This window comes from Candida orthopsilosis (genome assembly GCF_000315875.1).
Source record: "Candida orthopsilosis Co 90-125, chromosome 1 draft sequence".
Classification (NCBI taxonomy): domain Eukaryota; kingdom Fungi; phylum Ascomycota; class Pichiomycetes; order Serinales; family Debaryomycetaceae; genus Lodderomyces; species Lodderomyces orthopsilosis.
The window spans coordinates 279594-300778 of NC_018292.1; the positions used below are offsets into that span (position 1 = coordinate 279594).

At 38.3% G+C, this 21185-nt stretch overlaps 11 protein-coding genes across 11 annotated transcripts; 5 read left to right on the forward strand and 6 right to left on the reverse strand. All coding sequences in view use genetic code 12, as the record gives it.

Moving 5' to 3' along the window:
* Positions 1 to 208: 208 nt before the first annotated feature.
* CORT_0A01290 (Alg5 glucosyltransferase) lies at positions 209 to 1183 on the reverse strand (the record flags this gene model as incomplete). The annotated part of the gene is made up of 1 exon (XM_003865913.1): positions 209 to 1183. The coding sequence occupies one exon, from the start codon at positions 1181 to 1183 to the stop codon at positions 209 to 211; it is 975 nt and encodes a 324-aa protein (XP_003865961.1).
* Positions 1184 to 1539: 356 nt separating this feature from the next.
* On the reverse strand, positions 1540 to 3183 carry CORT_0A01300 (Cet1 mRNA 5'-triphosphatase; the record flags this gene model as incomplete). The annotated part of the gene is made up of 1 exon (XM_003865914.1): positions 1540 to 3183. The coding sequence occupies one exon, from the start codon at positions 3181 to 3183 to the stop codon at positions 1540 to 1542; it is 1644 nt and encodes a 547-aa protein (XP_003865962.1).
* Positions 3184 to 3410: 227 nt separating this feature from the next.
* CORT_0A01310 (Idp2 isocitrate dehydrogenase) lies at positions 3411 to 4655 on the reverse strand (the record flags this gene model as incomplete). The annotated part of the gene is made up of 1 exon (XM_003865915.1): positions 3411 to 4655. One exon carries the CDS (start codon positions 4653 to 4655, stop codon positions 3411 to 3413), a length of 1245 nt encoding a protein of 414 aa, XP_003865963.1.
* A 2195-nt stretch (positions 4656 to 6850) lies between these two features.
* CORT_0A01320 (Gef2 protein) lies at positions 6851 to 9868 on the forward strand (the record flags this gene model as incomplete). Its single annotated transcript, XM_003865916.1, has 1 exon — positions 6851 to 9868. The coding sequence occupies one exon, from the start codon at positions 6851 to 6853 to the stop codon at positions 9866 to 9868; it is 3018 nt and encodes a 1005-aa protein (XP_003865964.1).
* A 91-nt stretch (positions 9869 to 9959) lies between these two features.
* On the reverse strand, positions 9960 to 11694 carry CORT_0A01330 (hypothetical protein; the record flags this gene model as incomplete). Its single annotated transcript, XM_003865917.1, has 2 exons — positions 9960 to 11513; positions 11578 to 11694. 2 exons carry the CDS (start codon positions 11692 to 11694, stop codon positions 9960 to 9962), a joined length of 1671 nt encoding a protein of 556 aa, XP_003865965.1.
* A 353-nt stretch (positions 11695 to 12047) lies between these two features.
* Positions 12048 to 13151, forward strand: CORT_0A01340 (Kar4 protein; the record flags this gene model as incomplete). Its single annotated transcript, XM_003865918.1, has 1 exon — positions 12048 to 13151. The coding sequence occupies one exon, from the start codon at positions 12048 to 12050 to the stop codon at positions 13149 to 13151; it is 1104 nt and encodes a 367-aa protein (XP_003865966.1).
* A 440-nt stretch (positions 13152 to 13591) lies between these two features.
* CORT_0A01350 (Pga22 GPI-anchored protein) lies at positions 13592 to 14119 on the reverse strand (the record flags this gene model as incomplete). The annotated part of the gene is made up of 1 exon (XM_003865919.1): positions 13592 to 14119. One exon carries the CDS (start codon positions 14117 to 14119, stop codon positions 13592 to 13594), a length of 528 nt encoding a protein of 175 aa, XP_003865967.1.
* A 382-nt stretch (positions 14120 to 14501) lies between these two features.
* Positions 14502 to 15230, reverse strand: CORT_0A01355 (Pga23 GPI-anchored protein of unknown function; the record flags this gene model as incomplete). Its single annotated transcript, XM_003865920.1, has 1 exon — positions 14502 to 15230. The coding sequence occupies one exon, from the start codon at positions 15228 to 15230 to the stop codon at positions 14502 to 14504; it is 729 nt and encodes a 242-aa protein (XP_003865968.1).
* A 1285-nt stretch (positions 15231 to 16515) lies between these two features.
* On the forward strand, positions 16516 to 17313 carry CORT_0A01360 (hypothetical protein; the record flags this gene model as incomplete). Its single annotated transcript, XM_003865921.1, has 1 exon — positions 16516 to 17313. The coding sequence occupies one exon, from the start codon at positions 16516 to 16518 to the stop codon at positions 17311 to 17313; it is 798 nt and encodes a 265-aa protein (XP_003865969.1).
* A 384-nt stretch (positions 17314 to 17697) lies between these two features.
* CORT_0A01370 (hypothetical protein) lies at positions 17698 to 18723 on the forward strand (the record flags this gene model as incomplete). The annotated part of the gene is made up of 1 exon (XM_003865922.1): positions 17698 to 18723. One exon carries the CDS (start codon positions 17698 to 17700, stop codon positions 18721 to 18723), a length of 1026 nt encoding a protein of 341 aa, XP_003865970.1.
* Positions 18724 to 19004: 281 nt separating this feature from the next.
* CORT_0A01380 (Mdl1 ABC transporter) lies at positions 19005 to 21089 on the forward strand (the record flags this gene model as incomplete). Its single annotated transcript, XM_003865923.1, has 1 exon — positions 19005 to 21089. One exon carries the CDS (start codon positions 19005 to 19007, stop codon positions 21087 to 21089), a length of 2085 nt encoding a protein of 694 aa, XP_003865971.1.
* Between the last annotated feature and the right edge of the window lie 96 nt (positions 21090 to 21185).

Genomic DNA, 21185 nt, shown 5'->3' on the forward strand with positions numbered 1-21185 from the left:
TGAAAGTGAAGAAGCAATTGCGACTGATGCTATTGTGATGTCTACTATATCTCCAAAAGAAAAAGGGTATCTGTGACTGGTATTTTTTTTCCTTAGCGTATTCCGATATTGGTTACACAAATTTCTTGCAAATAGAAGCCAAATGTATTAAATGAAGTTATAAAGTCTATAATTTTCTGGTCTATTTAACTCGGCTATACATCTTCTTCTATTGACTCTTTTTACCACCTCTGCCGCATTCATCCAACTTATATATTCCTAACAAGTATGCCAACCTCGTCACCACTAAGTCGATTGCCATTTCAATTGAATCTCTAGCCAAATCTATTTTCGACCCATCTATTTCTTGCCAATTTACAGCAATCTCCTGCATTTTCATTCCTTGCATTTGTCCTAGAAGCAAAACCTCAACATCAAAGATCCATCTTTCAGTATGCATGTGAGGGAAAATTCCTTGAATTGAGTCACCGTTAAACATTTTGAAACCACATTGAGTATCATGGATTTTTCGAATACCAAAAATAAATACCAAGGTGTGAAGTCCATACATGAGGAAATTTCGTATAAGTGATCTTTTGACAACGGCATCAGTGTTGACCATGTGTGCGCGAGACCCGATTGCAATTGCTGGTTCGTTTGGGTAGGATTCGAGATAGTCAATTAGCTTCGCCACATCTGAAAATTGAGTAGCACCATCAGCATCAGCAAATAAAGCGTACTTTCCCAGGGTATGTAAGAGACCATGGGTGACTGCACCACCTTTACCTCTATTTTTGGACAACTGAACAACTTTCATTGTGTGGGGTTTCAATCTGTATTCATTTGCCAATTTAATTGCATAGTTTGCAGTTCCATCGCTTGAACCATCATCGACAATAACAATTTCGTAATTCTTTGGGTAATGCTGTTCAAGGTATTCGGTAGCTTCACTCAACATTTTGCCTAATCTTTCTGTTTCGTTATAACACGGTATAACAACGCTGACCTCCACTTTGGAAACTCTCTTGGAAGTCGCCGAGTCGATTCTAGTTGGTAGTTCGTAAAATGTGTTGGAGTCGTCGTTAGTTTTGTAATATGATTCACTTGATGTTGGTAGTCTCGGCTTGTGGGAAAATAATATCAATGTAGCATATACTATGGCACATAACACGGCAATCGTGACAGCTGCGTAGATTGCGTACATATTAAAACGGGAGCTATCCTGATATGCGTAGGGATTCAAGTGGTTGGTGAAATGAGATGAAGTTAGTACCTTTTGACAACCTGTCTAGTCGAAAATGCTGAAAAAAAAGTAATTTCCGTACTGGATTTGACGCGAATTTAAGTAAACAAAGGAAAGTTGAACTAGTCTACGAGGTCCCTCGTGGGTGAATTGTTAGCGATATCAGTGCTAATTTGATCCTAAAGAACTAAAGTTTCGTGTCTTTATCAACTTCAACCAAGAAAGCTTCCGAAAAATAATACAATCTTGACAGATAAACTACTAATCATACAATATACACGCACCTCCAAAATACAAGTTCATGGAATCGTCCCTTCTCACAACGCCAACTTGGTTACTCGGTTGTTGATAACTCTGGCATTATTCAAGAATATCTCAACCACTTCTTCTAACCTAAAAGTGTCAGTGCCTTGCCTTACTTTGTCTATACTTTGAAATATCTCCAACGTATCAGCTTCCATTTCAACCTCATACTTGATTTCATGATTTACGACCTTTTTACCTGCTTTATTTTTGAACTCACGGGGTATCATTACTCGCGTAAGATCAAATTGAGTAATTGTTGGAGTATGTGTGAATGAGACCCTTTTCTTATCACGCGTTAATTGTGGTTGATTTTTTGCCATGATGGACTCAATATTTCCCTCTGGTACTGGTACTTCCAACGAAAGGGAAAGACGTAAATCATACATTGATTGAGGGTTATGGATGTACAAGTCAGCAATTCTTTCCTTTTGAATAGCAGTGTACCGAGGTGGTTGGAGTAAATTATCCTTTGATATCCTCACTTTCCGCAAATGTTCATTCTTGTTGCCAATTTGATAAAAGGAATCGGTTTGATCAGATTCAAGCATGCTGAATTTACGTTTGTCTCGAATACTGGGATCAGTTTTCTTTTCCTCTTGAAATCGTTTCTCCAATTCGTCAAACATTTTACGCACGTCGTTCCAAGCAATCTCTTCCACCTCCATATCAAATCGAATATCTGAGTCATTGGTGTAAATACACTCTGTGATAACATTCAAATTGATCCTATTACCTGTTCTTTTGTCGATAATCTTTCCAAACTTCAACTCTAATTCAACATTCTGTCTATTGGAATCCTCAATGTTGGCAAAATTCGCATATACCCACTCCGCTATTGTACGTGTCATCGATGAAGGCGGAATAACTCCAGTGATACTACATTGTAAATCGACATAATTCGTAACAGTTCGGTCAAATACTGGTTTCAGTGATACCCTTGTTAATCCATTGGCATCACTACTGACATTAGGTGCCCCATTGTTGACATCGCCTGGACCACGCGCATTAGGAGGAACCCATCTTTGCGCCCATATAGGTGGTGTATCGTATCTTTTTGGTTTGTTTGACTGTTTGATTTTTTTGATTTTGGTTAAGTCATCATCATCAGGATTCACCACCGGTTCAGTACATATCTTGCTCTCAGTATGTTTTACCGCTGAGTGATTGGTGTCAGCTTCTTCACGTCTAATGGCTGGCGCATCCTCAGGATTGGTCAAATTAGCTATACTATTTCGTTTCGAAGTGTTGGGGCTTGTTCGAGAGCTCGAAACTGCACTACTACTACCCATATGAATTGGGTTTGGTCTTTGGGTCAATACTGGGGAGCTCATCGCACTTGAACTGAATGGTTTTCGGAACTCTTCCATTGGTTGTGCTGGCGGTTGTTGAGGCAGTTGCTGTGGCACGGATTTCTGTTGCAGCACTTGCTCATGGGGTTTCAGCGACACGTCTTCTTGTGTCGTATCATTCAACATATTCGTTATTGAATGTCTTTGGTGGACTGATTGTGAAGACGAGCAACTGGATGGTGGTTGGCGAGGTTGTTGACGTTGCAGTAGCAGCAGATTGTGACCAGATGGGGTTTGAGTCTGTTGGTGTGACGATTGCGATCCGCTTTGAGGTGGATCATCATTTAATATAGAGCCCACATTCATAATGTGAGCTTATTAAATAAATGAAATATGTGTCTGGATGTGTAAGATATCCGGGTGATAATTGCAAACTTGTGTTTAACGATGGTTTTATTTTTTTCTTTTCTTTCCCTTTGTCGTTTAAGAAGACTTTCGCTCGCTACCAAAAGAGACAAATTCAAGGGTTTTCCATTAGACTAGGATTAAGTACATACACTTCAACTATAAATATTACGAATAACTACCCCCATTTAGATTTTAGAGCGTCCCAAGTTTTTTCTTAACCTGTCTGCTACAGCATCAATAAATTCTTCAGTTGTGACATAGCTTAATCTGTCGGTTTTGCCTTGTGCCAATGCCAAATCTTTAGTCATTTTGTGATCTTTGGACACAGTATCAATAACAGCCTTCTCCAAATTGTTGGCAAAGTCGACAACATCCGGAGTGTCATCCAATTTACCTCTTTGGATCAATCCTCTAGTCCACGCGTAAATGGATGCAATGGAGTTAGTGGAGGTTTCTTTACCTTGTTGGTGTTGTCTATAATGCCTAGTCACTGTACCATGTGCAGCTTCAGCTTCAAATGCTTTTCCATCTGGAGTTGTCAAAACCGAGGTCATTAAACCCAAAGAACCAAATCCTTGAGCAACGATATCGGATTGAACATCACCATCGTAATTCTTCATAGCAATGATATATCCACCTTTTGATTTCAACATTTGTGCAACCATATCGTCGATCAATCTGTGTTCATACCAGATTCCCAATTTATCCATTTCTGGCTTGAATTTGGTAGCATACAAGTTTTCAAAAATATCCTTGAATCTACCGTCGTATTTCTTCAAAATGGTGTTTTTGGTGGACGAAAACAAGTTCATTTTACGCTCAATTGCTAATCTGAAGGAACTGAGGGCAAAATCGGTGATCGATTCGTCAGTGTTGTACATAGCCAAACCAACACCAGGTCCTTTGAAGTCATACACTGGATATTCAACTGGCTCACCACCATCCTTTGGGGTGTAAACCAATTTCAATTCACCTGCTTGAGGGACAACTATATCAGTAGCCTTGTATTGGTCACCAAAAGCGTGTCTTCCAATGATAATTGGTTGTTCCCATGAAGGTACAATTCTTGGAATGTTGTCAATAACGATTGGTTCTCTAAACACCGTACCACCAAGAATATTTCTCAATGTACCATTTGGGGAAAGCCACATTTTTTTCAAGTTGAATTCTTTAACTCTTTGTTCATCCGGGGTAATAGTGGCACATTTAACGCCAACACCGTACTTCAAGATAGCTTCAGCAGCATCAGTTGTAACCTTGTCATTTGTTTGATCTCTGTATTCAATACTCAAATCGTAGTATTTCAAATCAACGTCCAAGTATGGCAAGATCAATTTGTCTTTGATGAATTGCCAGATGATTCTTGTCATTTCATCACCGTCCATTTCAACAATGGGGTTCTTGACTTTGATTTTTTCAGATTCAACCATGGTTGTTGTAGTTGTTCTTCAGATAATGTGATGAGCAGGCAGTTAGTTAAATACTTTCTGTTGTAGCGGGAAACTCCGAGACTTTTGTACCGATGGGTAAAAATAAAATGTTCAAAGTTTAAAATATAGTTTGATAATGGGAAAGGACTCTATTACCAGGTTTTATCAGAAACAGGGTAATCGTGGATGAACGCTCCGAACTAAAGTTGAATAAATATTGTGAATATGTTAATTCGAGGAAGGGGAAGAGAGAGGAGAGAAGAATAGGAAAGTGAAAAAAAGTTGTGACGGAATTTTAGTGAAGTTTATATATATATATACGCCCAATGAGAAGAATTACAAAATCTAAAAGTACTTCAGCATACATTCAACTTTAACCCATAATGTATGTAATTCTATTTATTTTTATTTATTGAGGTGTCTATTGTCTATTGTTTTATGGCGCGATGTAGAGAAGAAAATGAAAAATTTTGACTCCGAAAAGTTTATACCGATCTAAAATTGCCACACCGAGAAATATAACGAGTACACAGTCGTACGCATCGAGTTATAAATTTAGTAGATGGCATTTCTCACTACGAAATTTTGCAACTGAGTTATGAATACTCAGTGGTGTGTATTATCATGGCTTTACATACTTTTCAATCGGCAAAATGAAATGCCCAAGATTTGATAATATTTAGCCGACATTACAAAAAGAACAAGAACAATAGGATGAAGAAAAAAATCTAAAATAGGAAAAGGTGGGGAAGACTTTTCATTTCAAAATGGAGAAAGAAAAGCAGAGAAAAAAAATTGTTCACAGTTTCTACGGGGTTTGGTCGTGTGTGAGGGTGAATGCGTGGGATGTAATTCAACTGCCAATCGAGACAGGGACTAAAGCATAGTAAACTTGCGACTGTTAGTTAATACTGGCCCAGAATTGCGTATCTTGCTTTGTTATACTGTATCGCCATTGTGCAAGAATGTGACCCAACACTTCTTAATTCCGAAAGGATTACAAGTGAAGTACTGTTTCCGATGAACAATGGATATTTCCGGGTTTGTTACTCTTGTCGCTACAAACAAAGTTCTCATTGATTTGCGATTGTTTAATAATTTGGGCCATTTCAAAGTGTGGCTATCAAGAAATCTGACATTTTTCCTAGTGCTGATTGGGTGGATATAGGAACTCCTTTGATTTTAATGAAACCCCGACTCATATTACTCTCTTTATATTGAGTCATGAAATTGAAAATCGGTTTTCGCAACGTTGGGAAATCAATATGACCTGCTCTCATGGCCCTTAACCTAAGTATGCCCTGGCTTTGGGAACTACCGACGTTGGCTTCTACACCAATTTGACCCCAAATGTCTCTCTTTTCTATCTCCGTCGAATATTACTCAAATCGTTGAGCATTTCCGTTACTTGTAATAGCGTGTGGAGAAGTTACAAAAATTCAACTTTTGTCCCACCATTTACTCCGAACAATTCCATACTCCGAGTTTCTCCCGGGTAACACAAAGTATGTAGGTCCAGATTAGTAACGAATAGGGGGAAGAGACTTGTTATAAGAGTAAACCCCGTGAATGAGAATGAGAACGAATTTGCTAAGCATGCTACCTTGTAATTTTGGAGACATTTGAATAGCAGAGGGTATAGTCTTATCTCTGAGCATGTTCTTCCTGGTACAGTGTTTTTAGGGTTATATTACCTAATCAATTACCCAAGCGAAAGAATATGATCTTATGTATTAAAGATTAAACGCCGTGTGCTGCATCTTAATTGAGCATTGAGAAATAGAAAGCGGTTCAAGTGGCTTGCTCATTGAAGGAAAGTATTGAAATGTTTTGGAACGACAAATCAATCACGATTCAGATTCAACAACTACTTGGTCATGACAAGTGTTGGTATGGAATACATACAAATGCCATGGATTAATCACCAACAAACACTCTTAACCTATTATGATTGGTTCGCAGAGAGAAACAAGGTATTTCAATCCTCGAAAGTTGCTACAACGCGATGGTCTAAATATCAATAGATTTTGTCTTATCAGATTATGAGGTAACTTTTTTGATTGTTTACCTTTTTTTTGGTCCACTACACTGCAACATCAAAAAGTAAACAATCTTATCAACACCAACACGGCATTCAGATTTGAACAACGAGCATCATCTATCTCAACCTTGTACGAAACCAATAGTATGCTACGATGCCAAACACTTATACGTCTCATAATACGTTACTAATTCGAGTAGAGGACGATCACGAAGAGGAATCACAAGCCCATTATCAAAGTACATTATCCCCAAACCATACAAGTCATTCCGACACCCATCGTCAAGAACACATGACAGCAAAACACTCATCACAAACTCAACGCAGCAAGCCAAATTTAAAAGCAGCTCGCTCATTTGATTACCCTGCTCTATCGACCAAATGTCCACCAAATTCACTTAGACCCGTAAGTACAACTGTTCCCTCAACACCGTCAGTTCCCAAATCTTTTCTTCTGCCTAAAAAAAAACCTTCATTGAATAGGTTGAATATAAGATCACAAGTGTTCAAGAGACAAAACTTGCAAAGAAACGTAGTCAATAGTCCACAGTTTGATCAGGAATCGAGTGAGGTAGAATTGGACGACGACGAATTGACTTCATTGCGCACCTCTAAGGCTAGTGACTCCATCATTTCACATATCAGGGACAGCTTAATAGATCCCATACAGTCGTTGAGGAACTATTACAATGACTTTACAACTATAGATTGGACAAAGGCGTATCTTAAAGGAAACCAATTCAATTACTCGTTGGATAAGGGCGAATGGATTGGATACGGCAAGACAAATGAGTTGGACAACTACACTAACAATAAACGAATCCCCTTCTTGCAGAAACAATACTACATATTGGGTAAATGGATATTGATTATCCTTATTGGTCTATTCTTTTCACTTATCGCTTTCATGATTGATAAAGTTGAGATATTGTTAGTGGGAGTCAAATATGGGTACTGTAGAACTAACTGGTTTGCAAGTCAAGTATCATGCTGTGCTGATAAGGTACAAACCGAGGCGAGTGGTCAACTTTTTGCAGCTGTTGATGAACCACGATGTTCTGATTGGATTAACTGGTCTCAATTATTCCATAGCTTTTATTTTGGGAATATAATTCGATGGGATTTTATTGTATACGTCGCGTTAACCGTCGCTTTAGCTATATGTGCGTGCTTGATCACGTTAACCACGAAAATAACGACAGGCATCGAAAAGGAGACTACAAATGGTGAAAATTATCCAAAACCCCAACTTGAAACACCTCATTTACAGATCAAGCAACGGATAATTTACACAGCCATGAGTTCAGGTGTACCCGAAGTTAAGATAATACTTTCGGGATTCGTTATACGTCGATTCCTTGGTGTTTATACCCTATTCACAAAGTCAGTGGCTCTCATATTGGCAATTGCATCAGGTATGTCGTTGGGTAAAGAAGGTCCTTATGTTCATTTGGCAACATGTGTCGGTAACATCACTTCACGATACTTTCCTTTCATCTATACAAATGATTTTTTTGAAAAACAGATATTGTCAGCAAGTGCGTCTGCTGGAGTAGCACTAGCTTTTGGATCTCCTTTAGGTGGTGTCCTCTTCATCTTGGAAGAGATAAATAACCATTTACCTAATCATCACTTGTTTCAAGTATTCTTTTGTGCAATTATATCCACATTGTTTTTAAAAGTGTTGGATCCGTATGGTACAGGCAAAACAGTGTTATTTGAACTCAAATACTATTCAGATTGGAGACCAATTGAATTCCTTTTCTTTGTCATACTAGGTGTCGCGGGTGGGGTATTTGGTGCATGTTTTGTCAAATTTATCAAGTGGTGGCCAAGGGTATTCCGGAAACATCGCATAATCAAACAAAATCCAATTCTTGAAGTTGGTATTATTGCATTGGTGACAGGGCTAATCACATTTTGGAACCCTTACACCAAACAGGCATCATCAGAATTAGTCTTGGATCTCGCTACTTCATGTTCAGGTAGGGAATTAGATCGTTCGTTATGTCCAACTACAAGTCATGAATATTTGCATGAACTTTGGTCATTATCGTTTGCACTCTTAGTCAAAATCGTTTTGACATTTGTTACGTTTGGATTGAAAGTGCCATGTGGTATATATGTGCCATCAATGGTTGTTGGTGCCTTGTTTGGCCGAATATTTGCAATGTCGATCCAATGGATCAGTTTGTGGGCCAATAGTGGCAACGAGAGTTTGGGTGATGGAGTAGGGGCATATGTTTTTGAATTACTTACATGTGGGTCAACACTAGTATCAACATCCACGAATTGTATTGACTTGGGTATCTATTCCATGATTTCCGCTGGGGCATTTATGGCTGGTGCAACTCGAATGAACATCACCATAGTCGTCATCATGTTTGAATTGACTTCGTCATACACTTATGTACTACCCATTGCTATTGCCATTTCTGTCGCCAATTGGTCAGGTGGATTATTGGAGAAGAACTCCATTTATGAATCGGTATTGATTAACAACGATTATCCATTTATGGCATCGGATACAGAACCGGTTGACCCTAGAGCGCGAGTCATTGACATAATTGACGGTGCTCTCATTTTCGCTCCAGAAAAGTCCAGCTCTTCCTCCAGAAGCAAGGGTAACCATATTTATATTGATTTGACTCATCTGGGCTTTGTATCAACTACCGTTCTAGAGGAAAAGCTTCACATTCTAGCTAGCCACAACCTATTGGATGGTTGTATTCCAATCATCAAGAATAGAACATGTTTGGGACTCATTTACTTTGCTGATTTGGAAATTTGTCTTGATCGAATTAATGCATACCTAGAGGAATGTGGCGTAATCCAACGAGAAGTTGGCGAAATTTACTGCAGATTGATCAACTATTCTTCTCCATCTCCCCAACATATAATTTACGAAAATGACTATTTTTCTTATGGATCTACAGCATCACTGGATGAACTGCTGTTACTTGATGAATTAACAGATCTCACTCCTTACGTTGATACTCATCCATTATTCATTAGCGAAGAATCGCCATTAAGCTTCGCCAGTTTGATTTTCGAACGCGTTGGGAATCGAGTCATTGTGTTATTGAACAAAGATGATGGCTCTTGTTGTGGTGTATTGCATAAAAAGGTTTTGGTTGATTATTTACGTCGAGGAGAATGTAAAGAGGAATGAATATGCGAGGTGACAAAAAATAGTGTAAAGTATAGGTTGAATTTATCAATTGTTATGGCTACACTCTTCTACTACATGTAATCAGTAGACCTCATGTGTCGGCTTTCAATTTGCAACAGATATAGAAATCAGTAATCAACTGCCGACATAAATCCAATTGCATTGGCAAAGTCACATAGTTGATACACTGGGCCTGACAAACAATTCCATAATGGGCCAAAATTTCGCAATTAGGAGGAGTTACAAGTTGGGCCATTATTTTCAGTAATTCGACGGTATCGTACTGATACAATTCAAACAATTTTAAATGCAGGTGATAAACCTCATAACAGGCTATAAGATAATGTATGACTTCTAAGAAAGTTGCACTATTAAGCATGTTGAACTTGAGAAAGATCATTAATGAGAGTTGGTTCAATGCTGCATCGAGTGAGGGTTTGTTTTGAAAATATTGCAACAATAATTGGAAGACTTGGGAAACCAATGCACTCTGTGTATCTAGGTTGTAGTTTTCAAGCGATGCTGAGTTGTCAATCAATAGCGTAATAAATCTATGAGAAACTGGTTGTGCATTAGAACCGTGAATTCTCATGACTTTGATTCGTATTTGATCAAGGAAAGTCGAGTGAGGACTTGAAAGCTGTGTATCATCTTTGGTGCTCAGCAATTTCAAAAAACATTGATCGTACCTATGCAACACATCTGACAAGACATAAAGGACCTTTTCCAAGATTCGATGGTCTTGAAACTTATCATTCAAATATAATTGAAAGGAGAAATCATCAACTAATCGGCCTAAAGTTCTTACTGCACCTAAATTCAATAACAATTGCAAAATAAATATGATTGAATCATCATTATACACTGACAAGCTCAAGTGTTTCTTCAACATGTTGATGAATTTACCAAAATAGTGAGTACCCAATTTTTGACTTGAATCTTCCATGACCTTGATCACAGCGCTTAAAACTGGCTCAAGTACAGAAACATGCAACAACAGATACTCTTCTGATGGAAAGAAATATAGATTCATCATATCGTCAAAGACACCAGTTCGTTGTGAACATAAATATGCAGTCAACTCCGCTGATTTTTGACTCAATTTGATAAAATCTTCCCAATTTGCGGTTTTAAAAGTATCAAAGTCATTCATGAGAAAGTTTTCAATAATCTGTTGAAGTGGGAGTAAGCTAACTGGGTGATGGTGTCTTCCTTGATCCGTGGTTGGTTTTGCTATGATTTCCTTCAACCAAATGCTCAAAATTTCAACATAAGTATCGCAAATTTTCAAAACTTCACCAACTAATCTATTCACGTAAGGTAGCTGATATGGAGCTAAGGCATTGTGAGTGGTGAAGGTGTTCAAATAATTTGTTAAAATTGTGGCGATCATTGATAAATGTGCCAGACAATCGTTGGTTTTGATATAAGCAATCAACGTCCTAACAAAGTATGTAGTGAGCTCAAACAATTGTTTGTCATTGCATATAACTGTACTCAATCTGATGATGAATTCATGTTGTAGCATATGTGGGATAGTGGAGTGGTCGTTGCAAATCTCCAGTGATCGTAATTCTCGCAACTTGTTGATCAAATCATCAGTAACAGTTTTCCGCTCCTTTATAGAAGTGTTGGGAAGTCTAAACTGTGACGAAAGGTTAGTGTTATGAAGCTCCTTGCAGCTTTGGCCAGCTCTAGTCGCAACTTACATTTTCATTGTATTCTTCAATAGGCTTGATTAATTTATCAAACTGGTGCTTGATAACAAAACTGTCGTAGTCTAGTCTCTGCCGGGCACGTAGCTCCTCTAGCTTCATAAACGCCATGCTCTCTTGTTTAATGAGAAGGGAAAAGGACAAGTATGTTTTTGCTTAACTCTGTTATGCTTGATTGCAAAAAATGGTAGTGATATATTATGAAACAATAGACCAACACTTTTTTCACTTTTGTGTAAGATGAACAAACTTGAAACCAATTTCCACCCCATATACACAGCACTTATAAATTTTTTAACATTTGTTATTACTCCGCTATAAGAGCAAAGGTTTCAATCTGTTTCATCAAAGAACCCGTTTAAAACAGAACTGTTATTTCGATCACTATAAATTCAGAGTTTTACTTCTACTTTTCAGCTTCAATAGTCTATTTTTTCAAGATTACACGTATCAGGTAAGGGAGGATGTACACATACAACAAGTTTGGTTCAAGAGCATCAACAGCCACATCAGGAACACAATCAACTAAGAAAACATTGTCGTCTTCTCAAGCCGTTGCCATTAAATCAACAAAGCTCACCTCAACAGAAAAGGTAAAAAAGGATGGAAAGGTAGTTTTGCAACCCATTGACTACAACAATCACTATATTCATTCAGGTGAGTATGCTACGAAATTCATTCGTAATGTGATAAATCCGCTTGATGGCTATCCTAAGTTGAATAAACTACACCAGTTGAAAAAAGAACAAGTTGCCAAACATGCAACAAAAGCATTTGGTGTTCGTTGTTCCACTGATAAAATAGTTCCTACGTTGAACACTTGGACCCTGAAACACAATCTTAAATTTGATGTCATTATGATTGGTGCATTAGTTGACAATCAGTTTATACTACCGGTGTTTAATAGCTTACCTATTCACAAATTGTGTTCCAAACCTGGTTTCTTGTTTATATGGTCAACAACACAAAAGATTCAACAATTGACCAAATTGTTAAACAACGACAACTTTAACAAAAAGTTTAGAAAATCAGAAGAGCTCATATTCTTGCCAATCAATGACAAGTCACCTTATTATCCGCACGTAGCTAATACAGCTGAAGAGAAATCGTTATTTGAGAAACAACAATGGCATTGCTGGATGTGTATCACTGGCACTGTTAGAAGATCAACAGACAACGATTTGATCCATTGTAATATCGATACAGATTTGCAGATAGAAAGTCCTCCAGCTACCACCAAACATGGTCGAAATGCATGTCCTGTACAAATTTATCAAGTCGCTGAAAATTTCTCTAACTCAAATAGGAGGTTGCATATTATCCCTTCAAAATTGGGCCCTGAAACTCATGTTAAATTACGGCCAGGGTGGGTCATACTTGGTCCAGATGTTTTGATCAACAACTTTGACCCCGAAACATACAACGATGAATTGCATGCAAAATCAGTCATCAAGTATAAACAAAATATTACAGGAGCAAACACAAGTTTATCAGCTCAATTTTTGGTCCCTCAAACAAACGAGATTGAGGAATTGAGACCAAAAAGTCCAATCATCTCAGCTAAATAAGTTAGTAATTATTTAGTAATGCATAATTTATTCCTTCTTCGTTTTGCTCAGAAATTTGATGAATGTTATAGGAACTGTTTATCAGCATTGTAGACTCTGAGTGAGCTGAGTAAGGTTTTCATCATAAACAAAGATGGAATAGGCACCAGATAGGTCTCGGCATACTGTTCATGTAATGTATTAATATATATTGTAGAAAGAAGAAGTTATGATGACTTGTAGAAGATTTTTCTCTCTCCGTGGAGCCTTCTCTGGAACAACCTTATCCGGGTAAATTTTCGCTCAAAAAATAGCCTCATACTAAAAAGCTGGCATTAATTTAGTCAGTGATATAAAAACCTATACACGTACAAGATGCGGTTTTTCAAAAACTTTCATAAAATAGATATAAAACTTGTAGTGGTGTAGTGGAAAGCAAAAACTGCAGTTCTCTTTCTCTCCTAAACAAATAAAAGAGCAACAAGGTAACCTAAGGATGCACCAGCAGCCAAACCAACAGCTCCATTGGTGGCAGTTGCGGGAGATTCAGTTGGAGAGGCAGTTGTAGCTCCTGTCCCAGTTTGGTTAGTCTGGGTCGAGGTCTCATTATGTGTGGCATGAGCTTGCTCAGTAGTGGTATTTGCTTGACCACCAGCTCCGCCAGCACCTTCTGTTCCAGTCGTGACATCAGTGGTAACTGTCACAGTATCTTGACCTTCAGTACCAGTTCCAGTGTTAGTGCCAGTATTTGTATCAGTCACAGTAGTTGTTTCTGCCCCTCCTTCACCACCTGCACCACCGCCATTGGTTGGGGTCACAATAACACCTGTTGGCGATTGCGGGGTTTGTGCTGGAGTAGGTTGTTCTCCACCAGGAGTCTGTTCTTCTGGATTGGTTATAGTTGTGGTAAAACCAACAATGACTGTACTTCCTTGCGCAGCGATAGTGGCTGCAGTTAAAGCGATTGGTATTAATGATGAGAATTTCATTGTGGAAGATAAATTAAACGAACTTTGTAGTCAAGAAGAGGTCAAAATTTTTTTGGAACTAATTTGGAACCCATGGCTGATATATATATATAAGTAATGATTGTAGTACCTCCCTTGCTTTGCTTCCACCTAAATTGCTATTTTCAAAAGGAAATTACAAGCATAAAGTATTTTTGCATAAAATTGCAGCCAAAAAAAAAGAACTTGAAGAAGCAAAACAGTCTCTGTTGAGGAATGCTGCAAAAAGAAGCATCCAACTTTTATTAATGCTTTTTGTTTCTTGATTTCTCTTTTACACAGCCATTTTTAGAAGTTGTACATTACATGAGTATTTCACCCAAAAACCAGAATTCATTAGTATCTAACTATAAAACTTTTAAATCTAAAGTAAAGCAACAGCAGCGACATAAGCCAAAGCTCCAACACTTAAATAACTAGCACCAGCACTAGCAGATGAGGAATCAGAAGAGCCACCACTTGATCCTGATGAAGATGAGTCGCTTGATCCAGAAGACTTGCTGCTTCCACCACTACTTTGGGTGTGACTTCCGCTACTAGCGAGTCCCAAACTTGATTCACCTGATTCTTCTGACAAGCCACCTCCGCTGCCACTAGATTCTGTTTCTTCAGAATCTGCTCCAGTTTCCGTGGCACCAGATCCACCATCGGTCTCTTCAGCCCCAGTTTCTTCAGCCCCAGTTTCTTCAGCCCCAGTTTCTTCGGCCCCAGTTTCTTCGGCCCCAGTTTCTTCGGCTCCAGTTTCTTCAGCCCCAGTTTCACCAGCGCCACCAGCAGTGTCAGTTTCGTCTTCGCCACCAGCAATATCACTTTCAGCTGCAGCACCTTCAGTCTCTAAAGCGCCTCCAGCAGAAGCACCTCCAGAAGTGGCAGCACCAGCGGCAGAAGCACCTCCTGAGGTAGCAGCACCGGCAACGGAAGCACCACCTGAGGTAGCAGCACCGGCAGCTGAGGCAGCGCCTGAAGTTGCAGCATCAGCGACAGATGCAGCGCCTGAAGCAACATCAGCAGCTAAAACATTTTTCTGCTGAACAATATTATTTTGTGCAGCAACAGCCAATGGAACGAATGGAAGTATAACGGAGTATTTCATTATTGCGATTATTACGTGTGTATTAGTATTTGGTAAGTCGTAGAAGTTTTATGTTGATGAAGAAACATTTTCGAGTCTAACAAAGGACAGATTGAACCCTTTATATAATATGATTGCTTGAAGGCTGTGACCTCGGAATCCAAACACGAAATCAGGGTTGAAAACTATAGATCTATTGTTCTCGAGAGTGAACATTTGCTTGTTGGCTTGGTAAACGTCATAATTGCTACAGTATTGGCATTTGGCTGTGGAGACGGAAAATGGCAGGAATTTTGTGTCTTTGTGTACAATTATTCTGTCTAGTCTGTATTGTTTATGAAAGGGGTACACACTAATTTATGACGCAAACAATCGAAAACAATAGATCAATTTCACCAGTTAGGAGTGTGTATAGTGGCTGTGAGCCTTGGTAGATCTTACACTTTCTCACTAACCTTTTGTTCTTTTGTCAAACACACGAAATCTAAAAGCCTCTTTGTTAAATGCGTTTTTTGTTTACCTTTTGACCATGTTGGGTAAATTATGCTGGTTGATTACAATAGATGCATTTACCACATAGCCTACAATTCAGGTACTCACGAATGAAACTTGATGCTTATCGACGCGCTCTCCAATATTTTCCCTACTCAGTCACCTCTTTGTGGTTTTCTGCACCCGTTGACGAGAAAATTTGCCAAGTTGGTACCTGAAAGAAACAATTTTTTGCAACACGAGTTGTGAATCTAGAGCCAATTAGTGGAGGTCAACAACAAATAATAAATACCAAATATGACACGACTGTGATACACTTTCCTCAACGAATGCAAAGTTTCCTGTATATGAAGCCCGTAGTGTATATTGTCTTCTTTTACAGTCACACTACCTTCAGCAACCTTTTAAAATTTGGTTGCATCAATATGCAGTACATGCATGAATAGCAGCTGTGACGTAAACAAAAACTCTCTTGTTGCAATTTCTAAATTTACCTTTCCACATGAAAAGTGTCTGTACGTAACATTGGAGGCGGTATACTCGGATTTCCTTAAAGTTAGTTTTAACACAAGATATTTTGATGAATTTTGGAAGTTTTAATAGATATTGTTATTGTATGGCGAAATTCTTATACCAAGGTCAATGTCGTGTCTCATTTTGTTCACTTTATGCGACACTAACGATGTAGCGCGAAAAGAATCATCTAGAAAATGCGCTGGATCTATGTCTTGCTGCAACCACACAATACCCAATTGCCATACATAACCTTTTTCAAGACAATCAACTCAAGGTATGAAGGAATCATTTACAAGGAATGAACAGTAAGAAGCATGCTCTTGAATATGATAGTGATAATGATAGCGACATTGAAGGAATCGCAGACAGGACCGGAAAACGTATAAAATTGGATACCCTATTTGAGGATTTGAAATTGGACGACGATAAGAGGGATAATGGCATTGGTAAAGAAAAGGAATACGTTGTCCCCAATGTTAAAATGCCCTTTGGAGGAGGGATATTCAAGACAAAGCCTGCTCCTCGAAGCTATACCTCATCACAACTTGATTCCTATATAAATGAAAGAATTGTCAATCATTTCCAAAATATCATCACCTCTGGCTTGAAAATTATACCGTGGTATAACTATCAATTCCTTGTTTTGTATCGCTTGCAGAGGTGGTTTGTCAAGCTATTCAATCGATTCATAAAAAAATACAATATGAAAAACAACTCATCTATTAAAGCGTTTAAAAGCCATGAACAGATTCTACGACTAGCTCGGGATGGGCTCTTATCTTGGACTGACTTAGGCAACATAATAAATGAGGAGAATAAGTTAGAGATCAAACGACTATTGTTGAAAAACGAAAAACGGCAGGCAAAGAGAAATGATAAAAAAATTGAGGAAGAGACTGAGGCTTACAGGGATCTAGGATACAACTACTGGGACAATTTAAAGTTTGATGGAGACTTGGATATGCTCGACGCCGATGAGATGGACCAGCCTAGATTTGAACAAGTACCCGAAGAGAGCGACGTAACCATGTATGAAGGCGATGCAAACTCAAATGGGATAGAAGCGAACTATGGATCATACTATCATAAGGAATGATGGACGAAGTGGGACGTGACTGCGCTGTTCATTAATGGAAAGATTGTACTTTGTTTTATTGTTGATGGAAAGTGTCAGTTATTCTGAACAGAGTGTATAGTGGACTATAGATGAAGAATTAGAGATAACGATAGATTTGTAACTACATTTGAGTTGGTATTGACATTTCTGGAATTGCAGTTTCGTAATTTGCTAACTTTTCTGGAATTGCAGTTTCGTGATTTGCTAACTTTTCAAATGTCGGAGGCGGACATTTGAGAAAAAGTTTTTTCCTTTTCAGGTCATCATCTATCGATTTGTTTTTTTTTTCTTTTTGATCATCCTCTTATCAGTTAACCACCACAGTTCATACCACAGTTTCTACTTTGAATCACCACCACCACCATGAATTCCATATTTAAACTACCTAATGAGGTCGTTCTAAATATACTCAAAAATCTCAGCACAGAGAAAGTAACTGAGCTCGTACATTACTACAAGAATATAGAATCAGCACTGCCAATTTTGGTTTTACTCTACCAACGTCTATTTGGTGGAGTTTTATTGATCCTGAATGGGGCACCTAGGGTTGATTTCACTAGAGATTACGGACTAACTATTGATGCATTTGAAAACAAGATATTGAATGATTGCTCATTTGAAGGTAAAGCGTTTGAACAAGTTCGACCAAACTTGATTGAATTCAAATTTACTAGGCAAACTGCCGATTATCACCAGTTTATCATTGATTTGAATGGGCTTCTTCATCTTCTTGAGTCTGATGATCCAAAGATATGCAAGTACTTTGAACATGCGCAACGAATCAACATTCACATTGATGCTCATTTAGTTTTTATCGAAAATCCAGACTCACTCAATTCAATTATCATTAAGCTACTTTTGGAGCTAAGTCGACACAATTTAACGAAAAAGATTAACAAATTCACGATAAAATCCAGTGAAATTGGTAGTCTTTATGTTGCCCATTGGTCAAAACTATTTCAATACTTTAGTTCGTTAAGCACACTAGATCTTTCAGAGAACCTCATACGAAGTAACCACGAACATTTCTTGGACGTCTGGGGGATGCTGAAGAAGTTTCCAAGTACATTAACTACACTAAATATGAACAATAACATGTTGACCTACATTTCGAAAGATTTCATTTACAACCTACCCCCGAGTCTAGAAGTTTTGTTGATGAACCAAAATGATGTTGAGATCATTGAACCTTGTGATTTGCTGCAACCATTACCTCAATTAAGGAACTGGAGTTTAAACTATACTAAATTGTGTGTTCTCAGTCCCACCATGTTTAAAAATTGTGGAAAGGATTTCGTATTGGAAATCAAATCAACTTATTTGCCGGATAATGATTTAGAAAAGTTGCATGCGATTGCAAAGCATCGTGGGTTCAAGATTCTTCTTTAATGAAGAGGGGGGGCGGCGGAATTAACAGAACTTCACAACTTTTCGTTTATCAAGAACAATTGTGTATAATGTTGGAGAAATATATAGAATACTAAATAAACCTAGCCCCGATCATTATAAGATTGCTACGATCTTGATCCAATTATCAAGGTTGTACTTCGCTGAGCGAAATCAGCCCAACAGAATTCTAGATTCTCTGAGTATTACGCAGATGAATTTTATTTTTCCATCAAATTTTAGGGTCCACCGAGTGGGCGAAAGCATATACTACAATCTCACAAATGATAACACTCAGGCGGCTTCTGTTCAGCTTCCTTACAAAAGCCTCTCGAGGGAGAGCAATTGGGCTTCAGGTAGCTTATCATTTGCCACGACACCGCATCATTACACAACGATCCTCAGTCTTGAATCAGATACGGCTAAATTCCACTAGCGCAAAGGAAGATCAGCCTTCATTGGTCGATCGACAAGGTTCAAATGCGCAAGTAGAACCCTCCTCTGATTTGTCTACGAAGGGTGGGAAGATCCCTCGATCCACGTTGTTCAAAGATTTACTTAAGTTGATAAAGTTGGCGAAACCAGAATCCAAATTAATCATGTTTGCATTGTTATGTTTGGCTATTTCATCAGCGACGACCATGTCTTTGCCTTTGATAATTGGGAAAATTATAGACACGGCCAAACCGCTAGATGAAGGAGAAGATGATGAAGAGAAAGAGGGTGACGCAAAAGAAGCCGATGACAAGCAATTGATATTTGGATTGCCACCAACTCAATTCTATTCAGCATTAGCTGTTGTATTTGTTGTTGGGTCAAGTGCAAATTTTGGTCGGATTTACTTACTAAGAACTGTTGGCGAAAAGCTTGTTGCAAGATTGAGATCACGATTGTTTTCGAAAATTTTGGCTCAAGATGCATATTTCTTTGATATTGGTCCTACCAAATTGGGTATGAAGACTGGTGATTTAATTTCCCGAATTGCAAGCGATACTCAAATCATATCGAAAAGTTTGAGTATGAATATTAGTGATGGAATGAGAAGTATTATCAGTGGGGTTGTGGGATTATCTATGATGTGTTATGTGTCTTGGAAGTTGACGTTGTGTATGAGTTTATTGTTTCCACCCTTGATTGCAATGTCATTTTTCTATGGAAGACGAATCAAGGCATTGTCAAGGTTGATCCAAGAAAATATAGGTGCATTGACTAAGGTTACTGAAGAAAAGTTGAATGGTGTCAAAGTTATTCAATCATTTGCACAACAACAGTCAGTAGTACATGGATACAACAAGGAGATAAAAAACATTTTCAACAGCTCATTAAGAGAGGGCAAACTTTCGGGTATTTACTTCTCTGTAAATGGATTTCTTGGGAATATAACCATGATTGGATTGTTGGTCATTGGTACCAAGCTTATCGGTATGAATGAATTGACCATTGGTGACTTGTCAAGCTTTATGATGTATGCTGTGTACACTGGCTCATCAGTTTTTGGGTTAGGTAATTTTTATACCGAATTGATGAAGGGATTGGGAGCAGCAGAGAGAGTGTTTGAGTTGGTAGAGTACAAGCCAAAAATCATCAACAACATCGGAAAGAAACTGCGTCTCAAAGGTGAAATAGTCATCAAGAATGTTGACTTTACATACCCTTCAAGACCGGATGTTATATTTGAGAATTTAAATTTGCACATAAAGGAAGGAGAAAATATATGTCTAGTTGGGCCATCTGGTAGTGGAAAGTCCACCATTAGTCAGTTAATATTGCGTTTTTACGATCCCAACAATGGCCAAATTACCGTAGGTGATGATTCGTGTACTGACATTAAAGACTTGAACTTGAATGACTACCGAAGACAACTAGGTTATGTGCAACAAGAGCCACTATTGTTCAGTGGTACGGTTAGGGAGAACGTGACTTTTGGTAAACAAGATGCAACAGAGGAACAAATAGACAATGCATTGGAGTTGAGTCATTCTCTAGCATTTGTCAAGAATCTACCTGATGGATTGGATACCAAAATTGGCGCTTCTACTTCTACACAGTTGAGTGGGGGCCAAAAGCAGAGAATTTCATTGGCAAGAAGCTTGATAAAAGATCCAAAAATTTTAATTTTGGATGAAGCCACTTCAGCCTTGGATTCCATCAGTGAGGAGCAGGTGATGAAAAACTTGTCACGATTGAATAGAGAAAAAGGGGTTACAATCATTTCAATTGCCCATAGATTGTCCACAATAAAGAATAGTGACAGGGTGGTTGTATTTAATGAAAAAGGTGAGATTGTTGAAGATGGTGATTTTAACAAATTACACTACGATCGTAACAGTCATTTCAACAAGTTATTAAAAACCAACAAACTCGAGTAAATAAACTTTGTATTTTGTATATATTGATCATAGAGAATTGATACTGAAATGTAGCAGCATAATTATACAGCCTGATTAAACCCTTTTGGTTATGCG